The sequence below is a fragment of the Laccaria bicolor genome, genomic scaffold, assembly GCF_000143565.1.
Source record: "Laccaria bicolor S238N-H82 LACBIscaffold_2 genomic scaffold, whole genome shotgun sequence".
In the NCBI taxonomy this organism is placed as follows: Eukaryota; Fungi; Basidiomycota; class Agaricomycetes; order Agaricales; family Hydnangiaceae; genus Laccaria; species Laccaria bicolor.
The window spans coordinates 775,617-789,751 of NW_001889873.1; the positions used below are offsets into that span (position 1 = coordinate 775,617).

At 48.0% G+C, this 14,135-nt stretch overlaps 6 protein-coding genes across 6 annotated transcripts; 2 read left to right on the forward strand and 4 right to left on the reverse strand.

Annotated features, from left to right (window-relative positions):
- Positions 1–838: 838 nt before the first annotated feature.
- Positions 839–2,820, reverse strand: LACBIDRAFT_305207 (uncharacterized protein; the record flags this gene model as incomplete). The annotated part of the gene is made up of 2 exons (XM_001875051.1): positions 839–2,697; positions 2,757–2,820. 2 exons carry the CDS (start codon positions 2,818–2,820, stop codon positions 839–841), a joined length of 1,923 nt encoding a protein of 640 aa, XP_001875086.1.
- A 438-nt stretch (positions 2,821–3,258) lies between these two features.
- Positions 3,259–6,119, reverse strand: LACBIDRAFT_291996 (uncharacterized protein; the record flags this gene model as incomplete). Its single annotated transcript, XM_001875052.1, has 4 exons — positions 5,793–6,119; positions 5,617–5,746; positions 5,462–5,571; positions 3,259–5,413 (listed from the first exon to the last, which is right to left on the reverse strand). The coding sequence occupies exons 1-4, from the start codon at positions 6,116–6,118 to the stop codon at positions 3,259–3,261; spliced, it is 2,721 nt and encodes a 906-aa protein (XP_001875087.1). The 5' UTR covers position 6,119.
- Positions 6,120–6,248: 129 nt separating this feature from the next.
- LACBIDRAFT_305209 (uncharacterized protein) lies at positions 6,249–9,312 on the forward strand (the record flags this gene model as incomplete). The annotated part of the gene is made up of 7 exons (XM_001874477.1): positions 6,249–7,261; positions 7,316–7,439; positions 7,488–7,775; positions 7,842–7,901; positions 7,954–8,368; positions 8,431–8,784; positions 8,843–9,312. The coding sequence occupies 7 exons, from the start codon at positions 6,249–6,251 to the stop codon at positions 9,310–9,312; spliced, it is 2,724 nt and encodes a 907-aa protein (XP_001874512.1).
- A 244-nt stretch (positions 9,313–9,556) lies between these two features.
- Positions 9,557–11,475, forward strand: LACBIDRAFT_152078 (uncharacterized protein; the record flags this gene model as incomplete). The annotated part of the gene is made up of 14 exons (XM_001874478.1): positions 9,557–9,739; positions 9,801–10,089; positions 10,147–10,276; positions 10,329–10,348; positions 10,450–10,516; positions 10,569–10,585; positions 10,641–10,687; positions 10,740–10,762; positions 10,810–10,870; positions 10,931–11,007; positions 11,101–11,149; positions 11,231–11,247; positions 11,284–11,373; positions 11,424–11,475. Coding segments are annotated over 14 exons (1,122 nt in total), but the record flags the coding sequence as incomplete, so codon positions are not given.
- A 334-nt stretch (positions 11,476–11,809) lies between these two features.
- On the reverse strand, positions 11,810–12,387 carry LACBIDRAFT_305211 (uncharacterized protein; the record flags this gene model as incomplete). The annotated part of the gene is made up of 2 exons (XM_001875053.1): positions 11,810–12,130; positions 12,181–12,387. The coding sequence occupies 2 exons, from the start codon at positions 12,385–12,387 to the stop codon at positions 11,810–11,812; spliced, it is 528 nt and encodes a 175-aa protein (XP_001875088.1).
- A 955-nt stretch (positions 12,388–13,342) lies between these two features.
- LACBIDRAFT_305212 (uncharacterized protein) lies at positions 13,343–13,923 on the reverse strand (the record flags this gene model as incomplete). Its single annotated transcript, XM_001875054.1, has 5 exons — positions 13,343–13,393; positions 13,444–13,547; positions 13,598–13,697; positions 13,751–13,827; positions 13,911–13,923. 5 exons carry the CDS (start codon positions 13,921–13,923, stop codon positions 13,343–13,345), a joined length of 345 nt encoding a protein of 114 aa, XP_001875089.1.
- Between the last annotated feature and the right edge of the window lie 212 nt (positions 13,924–14,135).

Genomic DNA, 14,135 nt, shown 5'->3' on the forward strand with positions numbered 1-14,135 from the left:
GTCGGGAAGGCCCTCACATATTGCAACAGCCAACCAAAGAAGTAAATGGATATTTCTTTTAACTTCATCTTCGCAGCGGCCCCAGCGTCGGTTAGTGCATTCAGAGTGAGAAAAACTTGAGAAAAACGCGACGACTTGGCAGACTGTGATCCATGATCAGCCACTGCCGGCGATTCCTGAAAGGTCGGGGAGCACACCAAATATTGTCGTTGTTGAAGACGCAAGGATGAGGATATGGCTTCTGGCTTTTGTCAAAGCGTGATTTGAGTTCCGTTGGTTGCTATACCAATGTCTAGAGCCGACGTGAAAAAAGGTTAAGCAGCCGGGTCAAAGGGCTGGAGACACACACATGAATACAACGCCCAAAAGAACCAACAAAGGCCTGCAAAGGCTCAATGAGTCTTTGCATGATGTTCAAACCTAAAGACTCTCGTTAGGAACCCCCTTTCATGATTTGAAAATGTAGGAGGGCTCACCACTGCTCACCACTGTCCTGATAGAAGGGCGGATATTGAGCAAGTCCCAGAATTAGAACAAGTCCAGCGATAAATTCCAGTAATGCTATATAGCGAACGGATCAAGTCAAACAGGGCGGAAGAGCGATCGGCAAACACGTACCATAATATGTCCTATAAGACCCTCTCTTTCCAGTGTTTCCAAATTGCTCTTGGATCACTGAGAGACGCTTCTGGATCAGAGTCGACTATCCGAAACGCTTGAACGGGCATGCTTAACCTCTGTTCAACGATCTTGACTCGTGGTTTCTTTCAGGTTGTGACTTGTTCAACGTTCAGCCTGAATTGACTCTCTGAAAGACCACTAAGACTAGTATAGAGCTTCAGAAAGGGAAAGATGAGTAGTCATCATCCGAATCAAAGCCATCATAAATGTGATCATCGATATCCGAGTCCCCCATGAATCCAAAATGATGGCCATGATAATCTGTACTGACGTCCGATTCGGTAAAACCTGTCTCCAACCCATCCCAAATTACATCGACAACAATTTCTCTAAGTTCGTCGACATGCTCTGCCGTCAGGCGATCACATTGAGAAAGCGTCAGCTTGCGCACTTCGGCCTTCCTCTCGTAACGTTGTATCAGGCAGTCCTTCAGATCCTCCAGCTCGGCATATTCGTCATCGTAACCTGAATCAAAACTCGTGTCTTCAATTGTAAGATGGAGTAGGGAGGGAAAGTAGACTGCGGGTGGCATGATCTTTCTCCGATTGCGTGAGCGTTTCCGCGTCGATGAATTCGTGGGCACACTTGCGCCGGTGGTAGTACTAGGCTCAGCATTCATGGCTGACAGAAGCGTGTGTACGGCCATCCTTTGTGCACGTATGGATCTTAGATGTGTAAGCTTCCCAAACCTCCTCAACCACGTTTGTTCTGTCATCTGGCTTGCGGAAACGTCCAACGAGGTGAGCTGCTCCAAAGGTAAAGCAGCACAGGTCTCTCCGATTACCTTATTCCAAATTCCGGGCGTAATGGTTGAAGACCAATGGAAACCTAAATCTATGGGAGGCGGCAGATTCAGATCCAAACCTCCAGATAACCTTTCAAACGACAACATGGTAGGCCAAGCTTGTAAACTGAAGCCCGTTGAATCATCGCCCACGATTTTGAGACTGCGGATGGGTGGTTTTGCACTCAATATGTTAGCTGTTGGTTCCCAGAAGCCGCTGACAAAGGTCAGGATACTGGAGAAATCAGCTTCAGAGACCGCTGTGCTTCGGCAATATAGCTTGAGGGTGGCAATGGATGACACAGATAGATGCCTCAATGCAGCAGAGCAGTCGTAATTAGAGCCCGAGAGATGTAGATTTGTCAATGAGCGCAGTTCAACCCTGCGTTTGTATGACACCGTCGAAGAGCCATCAGCAACATGGGGAAGAGCGTCCTTTAAGTCGAGTACTGTGAGGGTTGGAAGTTGCTCTAGAACATCGAGAAAAAGGAGTGTAGACGGTCTAGTTCCTGGAGTAGTATTGTGAATTTTTAAGTGTGTAAGACCTCTGAGAAGGTGGGATGTCCAATTGATGTTGCAATGTGATAGTTCGAGGCGTCGGAGCTGAGCGGAGTTGTCACTAAAGAGTTCTGGAGGAATGGAGTAGTTGTCAAGAAACGGCTCTGCAGAATGCATTGTCGAAGTAGACAGCACGAGGGTCTGAAGCATGGGCGCTGCTCTGGGGACACTCGAGAAAAGTTTTCCAAACCATGCGCTCGAGGAATCCAAGTACAACTCCCGTGCACGGGAAATGTGGTTCATGGCCAGTTGAATGGCTTCATATTTTGGGCCCGCCATGTGTGCAAGCCGGGCATCAATGACAAGAGGAGCCATTTTGGACCTCTTCAACATCTCTTCCACCCACCTCGGTCGCGCGAAAACAGGCATTGTCCATAAGTGAGGGCAGCCGATAGCCACCGTTCGCCAATGGCGTGAGACATGAGTGATTTTAACCCAATTCATAGTGAGCTGCGGGAGCTCGTAAGTGGCTGCGCAACAAACGAATATCTTGGAGAGTATTTCAGGGGGGAGACGCGATATGGCAGCTAAGCTATTGCGGCGAGACTTGAGCGCTCGGATGGCCCCTTCCATTTTCTCGATGTCCTGATCAATACGGCGACGGGCAGCATCAACGGTATTCGTCTCGTAGAAGTCTTGAATTTGTGGCTCGGAAGATAATATGGGGGTACTTTCTTTAATTGAGTAAATATTCTGACTTTAAATCAAATCGAGCTTGAAGGTAAAAGCTCACCTATGGAAAGAGAGCCATCAAGTTTATCAAATGGAGGGTTCGGACCAACGACAAATGCTGACATGTTGAGGTTGAAAACGTTGAATATGTTGAACGTTGAACGTTGAGTAAACGTTGAGTACTATAGTGAACTGGCAAATGCCGGTTGTGGAGCCTCGCGTCCTGCCACATGTGGACGCGCAGAATTTTATGTCGGAAAAAAAAATACTGCCATATAGTTCCGCCAACGCTAGGCGTGGTTCCTCAGTGTTAAAGCATGTCTCATCTCACAGCTACAGTGACCCGCCTTGCGGTGGAATAACATCGTTTATGAAAATAAATATCACGCTTTACGTAGTCTGGTGACCGTTCTTTCCACGAGCAAAGCTCCAGGCTTGCTCAAGCAGCGGACGACCGGAATTCTAGTTGAGCTCAGGGCACCGTCGGACATTGCATCCATAGAAGCGAGAGCGACATCTTTAGTGTCGAAAGAATTCAAAGATCGACATCGACCAACCCAGCATCAAAGACCATCGATGATTTTTCTGACGTCCTCCGCCCGCTTCTTGAATCTCAATAGCTCCCTTTCTCCGTCTCTCTTGAACTTGTCATACTCCACCTCCATTTGATACCGGATCCACTCCTCTACAGTCATATCGAGCTCCGCTTCCGTGAGTGTGTGAAGAGGTGTGAATGGAAGCTTGGATAATGCCGGTATGAGGATAGGCTCTGGATCTGTGGAGACGGTCGGTGGTGGAGGTAGCGTTGTAGTAGGAAGGGCCTGAGGAGTAGCTCGAGGAGGCGTTTGCGGTGCCATATTTTGCCCCTCCGAAATCTCTGCGTCGACATCGTTCATTTGGACGTCTTCACCCTCAGCCTCGGGAGATTTTGGTGGGGCATGAACGATAGGCGTTTCCGGTGAAAATAGCTCTTGCTTCTTCTCTTTCTTCGTTGCTGCAACGACAGCTTCGGCTAGGGGCGGGACTTGCTTTGATACCCTCGCGTTCTCCTTGCCTTCGACTCCCAGATTTATCTTCTTTGCCTTCTTCGCATGATCAATCTCCTTCTCCTCCTCATCGTCCGTCGATACATTAACAACCGTTCTTCCTTCGTCAAGCTTTCCGCTATCTTTACTGGTAAGTGCTTTCTCCCTAGCAGCCGAGTGGGGGGCGTTGTTCGAGGCAGGAGAAAGGGGAGCGTGATGGTTCTCAACAGGCCATTCTTCCTCTTCCGCAGGCGCAATGTGGGCAGGAGAAGGCGCTCTCGCCTTGGATTTTGGCGGTCTCCCCGGTTTCTTCCTCTCTTTCTCCACAGGCCGTGTCGCTCCTGTTTCTGGTTCCACAGACGTGGTCTTCGCCTTCTCTCCCCGCTTGGGGATAAACAAAGGGGGCAGCTCCACTGTTGAAGCGACCTTGGGAGGTGGGGACACATAGCCACCCATATCGTCGTCGTCATCAAGAAACAAATCTGCTGCAGAAACTTGCTCCTTGTGACTTGGTTTTGATTTAGTGGAAGATGACCCCTTTTTGGATGGTTTGACGATGATCTCAGGTTGCTCAAGCTCGGAGGATTCTTCTTCCACTAACGTTGTGGCCGCGGGCGTTGCTTTAGTGCGAGTTGGTTCTCGAGGAGGTGCGGGCTTCGCCTTTGATACGGGTCGGGTTTTCCGTCCTGGCTCCACTACTTCTTCCTCATCAAATATCTTCATCTTTGACTTGGTACGAGATGGCTTGCGGGTAGCTGTGTCTTCTACTGCTTCAGCCGGCGGTGGCGGTGGCTTGGATTTGGATCGAGAAGGTTTACGAGGAACCTCGTCTTCCGTATCACCTGTTGGTGTCAATTTCGCTTTCGCCTTGGTACGAGACGAAGTCTTCCTCGGTACTGGGTCGTCATGATCTCCCGCCTCGCTCTGATCTGGTGTCTCGGATCTAGCAACTGCCTTGGCTGTCGACCTCGCATTTTTCTTGACAGTCGGTGGAATAGTTGCTTCAGCCGTTATTACCTCCTCCACGACGTTCTTAGCTACCGACCTAGATCTCGACCTCGCATTCTTCTTGACAGTCGGGGGTGGTGCTGGAATAGCCTCCTCGTCCTCCGCTTCCTCATCCTCCGTCGCGTTCCTAGCTACAGACCTAGATCTCGACCTCGCATTCTTCTTGACAGTCGGCGGTGGTGCTGGAATAGCCTCCTCATCCTCCACTTCCTCATCCTCCGTCGCGTTCCTAGCTACCGATTTGGACCTTGACCTCGTTCTCTTCTTGACCGTCGGAGGTGGGGCTAGAATAGTCTCCTCAGCTTCCGTTTCATCATCCTCCATGACATCCCTCAATCCCGACCTGCTGGTGCTTCGAGTGTGACTTCGGGCAGGTGTTTTAGCCGATGACTTGCTAGAGCCAGAGGTGGAGCGACCTTTTCGAGGGGTCTTTGCAACGACGCGTCTGGTCGCAGTAGACTCAGAATCAGATCCAGCATCTGGGTCTCCGTCATATGTTTTGGTGGGCATGAGTACGTCTTGGTGAGTTGTGGTTTTCGATCTTGAGGCGGTGCGTGACTGAGGTTTTGAAGGAGGTTTCGTAGATTGAGTCCTTGATGACGGTTTGGCAGGAATTGGGTCTGGGGAACTATTCGAAAACATGGGGCAAATTTGTCCTTGCTTCATTCGTTTACGATGCTCCTCCCTGAACGTATTTGAATTTATAGAATCGACATCAATGAAAATGACTTACAATGGATTATCTTCCTCATCCCAACCACTCAATGATATATGGCAATACATGCAAGTTGCAAGGTCGTCACCAACGTGCTGAGGCGTACAAACAAAGCCTGCCAGAGCCATCTACAGAAGTCAGGAGCGGTTATGACGCGTAAAGTTCTTGAGTACCTTCTTTGAATTGGCACCATGGCTTTTGACTTCGTCGTGAATCCAACCTCCTCCGACTGAGAAAGTCTCCTGCCTCGCCTTCTCCATGACTTTAGACGTGGGGAGACGCGTTTTATCCGGAAAAGTAAACCTAAATATCATTTGAATTCTGTTCGGGTGAGAGGAGTACTATTTACCTGCCATATCGATCCATATCGCCTCGCAGTCCACATCTAACGCTCGCCCAACAACATCGTTTCCCACATTTCTCCCAGTGGATGTCAAACGGATCGTCTTCCGTCTCCCATCCGCTTAATTCTTTCCCGCAGACGAAGCATGTTACATTGTCAGGATCATCGTAGCTGGGGGCATAGAAGAAGCCTGCCTCCGCAAGAGTATCTGCGTTCGCCTTGAAATTGCTGAGATGTGGCCATTTGAGAGTAACATATGAAGAAGGTTTTGAGGGGTTCTTGACGCGCTTTGTCTTCGCAAAAGAGTCGGTCCTTGCTTGCAGTGTCTCCATCCTTTGCTCGTCGTCTCTGGTGTGGTTCAACGAACTTGGCGTGACATTCGCGTGCGTCACGCGTCTGTCACAATTTCAGGGTCTGCTTTCAGCGTCACCACCTCTTTATTGAGAGCTTTGGCCTACTACTATGCCAACAACTTACGGCTCCTCAACGTACAACGCAAAAACGTATGGCAAACGGTCACTAAAGCGCGGGCGGAAGGACGAAGAAAGTTCTGTCGTGGATCAGGATGACTCTTCGAAGAAACGACAAAAGGTTGGCACGGAGCAGCCTGAGCAGCGTTCTCTGACCCCCGAAGCGAACGTCGATGCGTCACAACTACGCAAACCTACCGTCCTAATGACATATGGTACACCCAAAAAATCAAAACCAAGTACGGATTCACCGTCTCCTCGTTCAACACCCACTGCCTCACCATCCCAACCCCCAAAGCTTGCAAGGGATTTATCCCAGATTTTTGCCGCTGTTACTCCCACACATTCTCCATCGCCATCTTCTAAGAAGCTGGCAAAACGTATGCTAGCACGGTCAAAGACAGAGTCGTCAATTGACAGCCAATTCACAAACGACAATTTTCTTGACAGAACTCCATCTCTTCCCAACTTTCCTTCCTCATCTCCTCAACGGAAATCAAGCACTGTAGACGTAAACATCGGGGACTCTGCTAATGCCCTACCTTTCTCTGCTCATGCTCCCGTTCAAACAACCACCCGAACGTATGCAGGGAAATCGCGCTCATTCCTTGTAGCCTTACCATCCTCAAGCCTCCCCGCCGATGCGCTCCACGACCTTGAACAGGAAGAAGACGATTATTTAACGCGCGAATCATATTCTTCCTTGCGTACTCGATGGGGAGTCGACAATTCTGAAGACGATCCCTATTCATTCGACCCTCCTACTCCCAAGAAGTCGAATTCTGCCACCCCCGATGCATCGCCAAGCAAGAGAAACAAAGGGAAATCAAGGGTCCTCCCTGCGTCTGCACGGCCCATACCGCCTTTGCCAAATGGATTAATGAATCCTTTGAAGAGCATCACAGAGTTGAGGAATAAAGGTGAAAGTCGACGTTTCTTGGATGAGGTTGGGTACCTCTTCGAGGGAATGGATCCAAGCGGGGGGATTGAGTTGCGAAGAGCTAGGTGAGACGACTCGTTATCCTGCGTTTCTTTTCATTTACTAACTCTGAACACCAGCGCCCTTGAAATCACAACCAAGCTCTGTAATCCGGAATTTTCGCGAAAAGCAAAGGCAACGGACTTTTTTCGGCATACTTGGGACCTCTTTTTAGATGCGGGCGGGGGCAAGGGACGCGACAAGGTGCTTACATCGGTCCAGCTGCCCTCACTTACTGAAAATTAATTTCAGATCTTGGATACTCTTCTAGTCTTTTTCGCCTCTCTCGTTGCCCGTGATGCAACCTCGCTAGCTGATTTAGCGCAGCGCCGCCCATCAACCCAAACTGTCGATCCCACATCGTCGTCAACAGAGCAAAAACAAGGCGATCATAAACCTTGTTCCTTTGTTGATACCCTCTTCACGCTCTTAGAAATAACGACGTCTGATCCCGATCCTCTGAAACTTGTTGGGCCAAAGAGCAACCTTGGAGATGCGGAGTTCAAGAAATTTGGTTTCAAAAAGAAAGATCGTGGGACGGTTAGTTTTCGTGCTCATGCATTTTTGTGCCTTGTTCTGAGAATCTTTGGATTTTTGATTGGATAGTTGAGTACAATTTACAAAGCCATTGCCACGGACTCGGGTCTATTCCCCTCCGAGACACCCGTACGTTCATAACTTGCCAAATCCTAGTCAGTTTTGCTGACAAAATCGTTAGATATCGACATCACTTTTGATCACTCAAACCCTTCAGGCTATTTCACCCTCGTTAATCCCAACAAGACGCTTTCCAACGCTTCTCGCTTCACTGCGAGCATCGTTGGCTTCCTCAACATCCATTTCATCTTCTTCCCCAGGATCCTTGGCGTCATCGCTCCACCTCCGATGGCGTGAGGCAATGCAGGAAGTACCTTATCTTGGTGTCTACCATCACTTGAAACTTTTGGATACATATTTATTGAGCCAATGGGAGTCGGATGAAGATGTTGACGGCCTTGAAGAGGGGGTCCTGAGTGGAGAAGATCTCAACGCTCAGATCATGGACGAAGCTCGGGATGAGTGGCTAGTCGACGATCTGGTGGCGCTGGGTGTTTGTGCCGAGAATCAGATGGCGAATGATGCTTTGGATCGACGTACGTCGTTTACTTTGACTTCATCCACTTCATACATCTCTGATCCGGTACATGGCTCATAGATTCCGTACGTAACTGCCTGGAGATCACGCTGAGAGTTCTTGTCAACCTAACGCACGGAGACGAGCTGTGGGGGGAAAAGGTGGTACAGAATACTTGTGCGATGAACCTTTTGATGCGGACCAGTGCGCAAGCAGGCAGAAGAATGATGCAAGGCAGGGATGCAGTTCGAGTGAAAGAGGAGGTCGACATAATGCCAAAGGTCGAAGATGCGGCTGAAGGCTCTTCAGGGTCTGTTGCTCACAACAAAGATCGAGAGGAAACACACGCCTTGGATCAGCTGTGTTTGTCCCTTGGTTTACTGACGAATTTAGTTCAGGTTGCCCCAAGTGCTAAAGACGTCTTGAGGGAAACGCGTAAATTTATTTCATTTTATTGTAGCTTTGATACTCATAACGTCTGGTAATATCACAGGTCTGGATCCTTCCTGCACATTAAGGAGGCGCAGCTGCCTCCACAACTGCACATGTCCGAATGCTATCACCGCCCTCGAAGTCCTAATGCACCTTTACATCCAACAGCAGCCTCCCAGCTCAAATACGGTCCCAGCGCCCAAACTTGATCCCGCGCCTTCTCCAGAACCCGAACTGAACGCCGAAGCTGATGCTTCCTTCCTTCGTGGCCATCTTGCGGTCCTCTTCGGGTTACTCATGCGTGGAAGCCCCGTTAACCAGACTGCAATCCTTGCCTGTCTGCCAACACCGTCTGGTGGCGTTGGAGGGAAAGGGAGTGACAGGATCAAGCTGAACAGACTCGTGGACCAAGCTCGCGAGTTTGTAGCGTTTTTTGCTGTTGTTAGTGGTGGTAGTGTGGATGGGGAGAAGGAGAGCAAGGTTGCGAGAGATATTGTACGGTTTTTGGAGCAGCAAAGAGACGCTCTTTGATGAGGTCTGGGCTGTTCTTCGTCGGCCACGCTTCGGTGACTGGTAGACTACTTATGATAGAGTCGGTGGTTTCTTGATTACCTGTTGATGTAATTTGGGTCCTTTTGGGTTGCTTTTGGGTTACGGTCAATTTTGATAACTCACAACTTGTTACAACGATCCCGCTGGAGGCCTGGTGGCCGCTGCAATGGGCGCTCACTCAATACAGCATTCAAAGACTCTGTTGACGATTATATGTCTGTGTCTGTTAACAAAGGTCGTGATCGCTCACTCTCACCATGACGAAATATCGGAAGAACAAGCTCAAGCACCCATAGATGCTATACTATGGATACACATCGCTCTGCAGGCCATAGTCTGGGGCGTTTTGTTCCCGATTGGAATGGTGCTGGGAATTACTCGAAGTCGATGGCATGTCCCACTTCAGGTGCGTTCCTGCCATGCCAGTCCTACTATAGCATGTTACTGACCTTCAGTATGCACAACAGGCCACAGGCTTCGCGCTGACTTTTGGCGGTTACATCCTAGGTCACTCTCATAAGGGCCGCATGTTCCCGAGGTCGGCGCATGGAACGTTCGCGTCGATACTTTTGGTTCCAATTATTGGCCAACTCATCCTTGGAATCTACCTAAAGCTTCACATCCATGAAAAGTCGATCAGGCCATATGCGGTTGTTGCTCATGGTATCATTGGAAAACTATACCCAATACTTGGCTGGACGCAAATGTTGTTCGGCATTATTACATTTCGAGGTTATTGTTCGAGTGATTATTTGGGTGAGGAGACTTTTTCCGTCGAACCTACCTCGTTATCTCAACTTCAACTTCATCAAGAGCAATGTATAGCCCATTATACGATGGGCAGCAGTTTTATTGCTCACGCTATAATTATGGTAATTATCTTGCTTGTTGGAGAGTCTTGGGTACGACGAAGCGGTCGGAGCCCGGAGTGGTGGGATTCGTGGTAAGACAGACATATTTATTCCATTGGAATGCTAAAAGCATATTTTGTGTAGGGTTATTATGATATGGGTACGTCTCCGACACCAATAAGTAGGTGCACACCGATTCACACGCCCTTTTTTAACAGGGAATTAGTAGGTCTGTCAAAAACGATGAATGACCACTGACGTGAAGTACGTGCAGTCAACACCTTTACCGAGCATGACGGTGGAGTCTGGACTGTTGAAGACATGCAGCACACGTAGGCCTTTGCTTGATTCTTTTCTTTGACTCTTAACTGGAGTCTGGCGTAGGATACTTGGGGTCCTTTGTATGTTTCAAGCTCTGTCTCATTCTTTCCTGTGGCCAAGCTAAACTTAAATTAGGGTGGACAGGTGGAATTCTCGGCATTTTTTTGTCAAGAAATAATCAGGTCGGTTCCGATTTTTGTAAATCACCATCCAATGGTCTTATCATATTTCAAGCGCAATGTTGTCCCTGCGGTAATGTATGAGATGAGTTCTGATATTTCCCCGACTCTGAACCGTCGACCAGAATCATTCTGACAGGCTGGGCCATGTCAGACCACGTTCAAGCCCTCATGATCTCGACCAAGGTCAGCTAGCTCTCTTTTCTTGTTGCTACAGCCTACAGGACCTCACAAGTTTTTTTTTAGGTTCACGCAATGTGTGGATACACCCTCATGGTGGCTGGTTTGGCTCGTATCGTCGAAGTCTGCTTCTTCATACCGAAGTATTTCCCGGAAGGTGCAGACAACGATAATCACAGCGAGCGCACGCTGGCTGAGAGCACGCGTAGTCCTGGGTTTACGTCTTTGTTCGATAGCGATAGAAAGGCAGCGGCAGCACAAGCATTCCGTCATCTCCCTCCTTTCGTACGTAACTCCCTCTGTTTCGTTTTATTACTGATATCCACATATCTTCTGATACTTAGCTTATGGTGGCCGTTGGGTGAGTACATCCACACCTCGATGTGGCTTGCCTAAGACCTTTGACAACTTCTCAACAGTATCCTGTTTATTTCCGCCACAGATGAAGCATTAGAGTATGTGCATGAAAACGGGATGGACCATGTCACATATGTCCTCATTATGTTCAGGTGTGTCTCCCTGGCACTATTAAGCCTCCACACTGATTTGTCTCCAAAAGCTCCGCTTTTGCATTGTACACGTTTATCCTTTTCCTCATCCATCTCTATTCCACGACGGGGCGCAATGCAATCGCCAAACCCGTGGACGATACTAGCATTGAAATGACATCTGGCCCCAAATGGTATGCGCGTGTGCCTAACGCTGAACCAAGTCATGGCGGAATACTCCACGTCGTTGGAGATGAGGAGGAGGATGAAATGTAGCCACGGTAACCGGTCTGGTGGCTTCCTCCTTTATCACAGCCTGGTTTGTTGTATATGTAGTAAGTATTTTTCTCTGCATCTAATTGGTGGCTTCATATGACTCATTCTTGCAGGATATTTAGTACATTGTTGTTGCATTGCCACATCTCATTCTTCCTAGCACACTACTAATTGAGCGATATTAGACTCCTTGGACTTCGATCTCTCCAAGGCCACCGCTAAAATCAAAGGTAAACCGAGGCCTCCCTCCTGACCATGCTTCAATCTTGAGAAACGTTGCTGTCCCTTTTCCGATAAACATGCCCATCAACAATTTTGGAACCATGAAAGCATGCAGGACAAGTCGAATATGCTCTTGCGTCTGTGCGTTGGTCAGAACGATTGGGAAGAATGTCGTTCCAATCGCCTTGAAAGGTTGACCCATTATATAAGGGATGGTCTGGCCTGCATCATCGGTCTTCACGACTGGACGATGCGCAGCTGGGATTGAGTCGATTAATTCCTCATGGAAGGTTAGCGTGATTCCACGAGGCTTAAAAGCTGCATGCTTACCTGGCTCACAACATTCCCGACTCCACCTGCCAGGCAGATACCAAAGGAACCATCTGTATCAGGTGAGTGATGGTCGAGATATCCGATGAGGTTGACGCTATTGGCCATGCTCTGGATGGATGGTTCCATGTGCCACACACCGCGATGAGTTTCGTCATAGACCGTTCGCGCATATGCTGGTGGTGCCTCAGAAGTTGGAGCTGCCATCGTTGCAGTTCTGAGAAAATTCAAGTCCTAGTTTATAAAAAGATAGCGGGGGAACAAACCGAATCAAGGCTGCAAGCTGCTGCGAGGTGGGCGGTAGTACGGGCGCTTTAATTAGCCGGAGTTTGAAGATTCTACTCCGACTCCTACACCGCCAAATGTTCGAAATGCTGATGGCATCTGGCACGAATCTCCGCTTTGACAGGTTTTTGATGGAGGTTGCCTCGGCATGGATGGCAGGTGTGTCGGAGCTTGGGGCGTAAATGTTAGCCCCAGCGGCTCGACAGCTGACCCACAGGTTTACAACTCTTCTTGGGGAGACATGTAGTGTTGGCGAGAACTCCACGGTAGGATTTTGACGTTTGACTTCTCTCGGCACTCCATCACGCGGCGGCGTTTGCCGAATTTTTTAGCTTCACGTTCTGAGTCCTGTTTGGACACGCACAAATCACTATGTTTATTGCCGGCTGAGAGAACACTTCTCCAAACTCTCAGCAATCTCATGTCACTTGGATGTTAGTAATATGTATGTCACACATTATAAACATGTTTTACACATTATCAACAAGTTTTACAAATATCACACATGAACATACTGTGTTTTTTTGGTGATGACCCCAAAAGACAAGCTTGAATACAGATGTGCAGCTTCTCAAAAATGGTGCCCACATTTCCCACTAACTAATGAGCCACAGAACATAAAAAATAAGCAAGAGCTTGGAATAATAATAATATGACATGCTGTGTTTTTGGTGATGACCCCCAAAAAAAGCTTGCGACGAGCGCAAACATCAACGTGCAGCTTTTCAAAAACAGGTCCCATGTTTCCCACTAGCTAGACAGTTTCTATGAGCCCAAGAACATGAAAATTGAGCAAGAACTTACAGTAATATAATAATATTGCATTATCTGTGTTTTTTTATATATATAGTAATGGTTCGAAAGCATTGCAACGAGTTTAAACTTTGAAGTGTAGCTTCTCGCAAATGGGGCGCACATTTCCCTCTAGCTAGACGGTTCCTATGAGCCCCAAAACATAGAAATTGAGCAAGGACTTACATGTCGTACTCTGTGTCTTTTTGGTGATGTCTCTCCCAAAAGCATTGCGACGAGTTCTAATGTCGACGCACAGCTTCTAAATAAAAACCCACGTTTTCCACTCACTAGACGGTCTGTATGAGTGCCAGAATGTAAGAGTTGAGTGAGAACGCACAATAATATGACATATTCTGTGAATTTTGGCGACGTCTCCCCCCAATGCATTGCAATGAGTTGGATGTGCAGCTTCTCACAAATGGGGCTTGTTTTTCACACTAACTTGGTGGTCCTATGAGCCACAGAATGTAAAAGTTGAGCAAGAACTTACAATGATACGACACACTCTGCATTTTTTAGTGATGACCTCCCAAAAAACTTGTGACAAGTTGGAAAATTGATGCACAGCTTTTCAAAAATGAGGTCCGTGTTTCTCACTGACTAGACGGTTTTTACGAGGCTCAGAATGTAGAAATCAAGCAAGAACTTACAAAAATATGACATGCTTTGTCTTTTTTTGGTGATGACACTCCAAAAAGCTTGTGATGAGCGGGAATGTCAATGTGGAGCTTTGCAAAAATGGGGCCTGTGTTTCTCACTAACTAAATAATTTCTATGAACCCCAGAATGTAGAAATTGAGCAAGAACTTACAATAATATTCCATTATCTGTGTTGATTTTTATGATGGACTGTGGCTGGTGGCTTTTGCTTCACA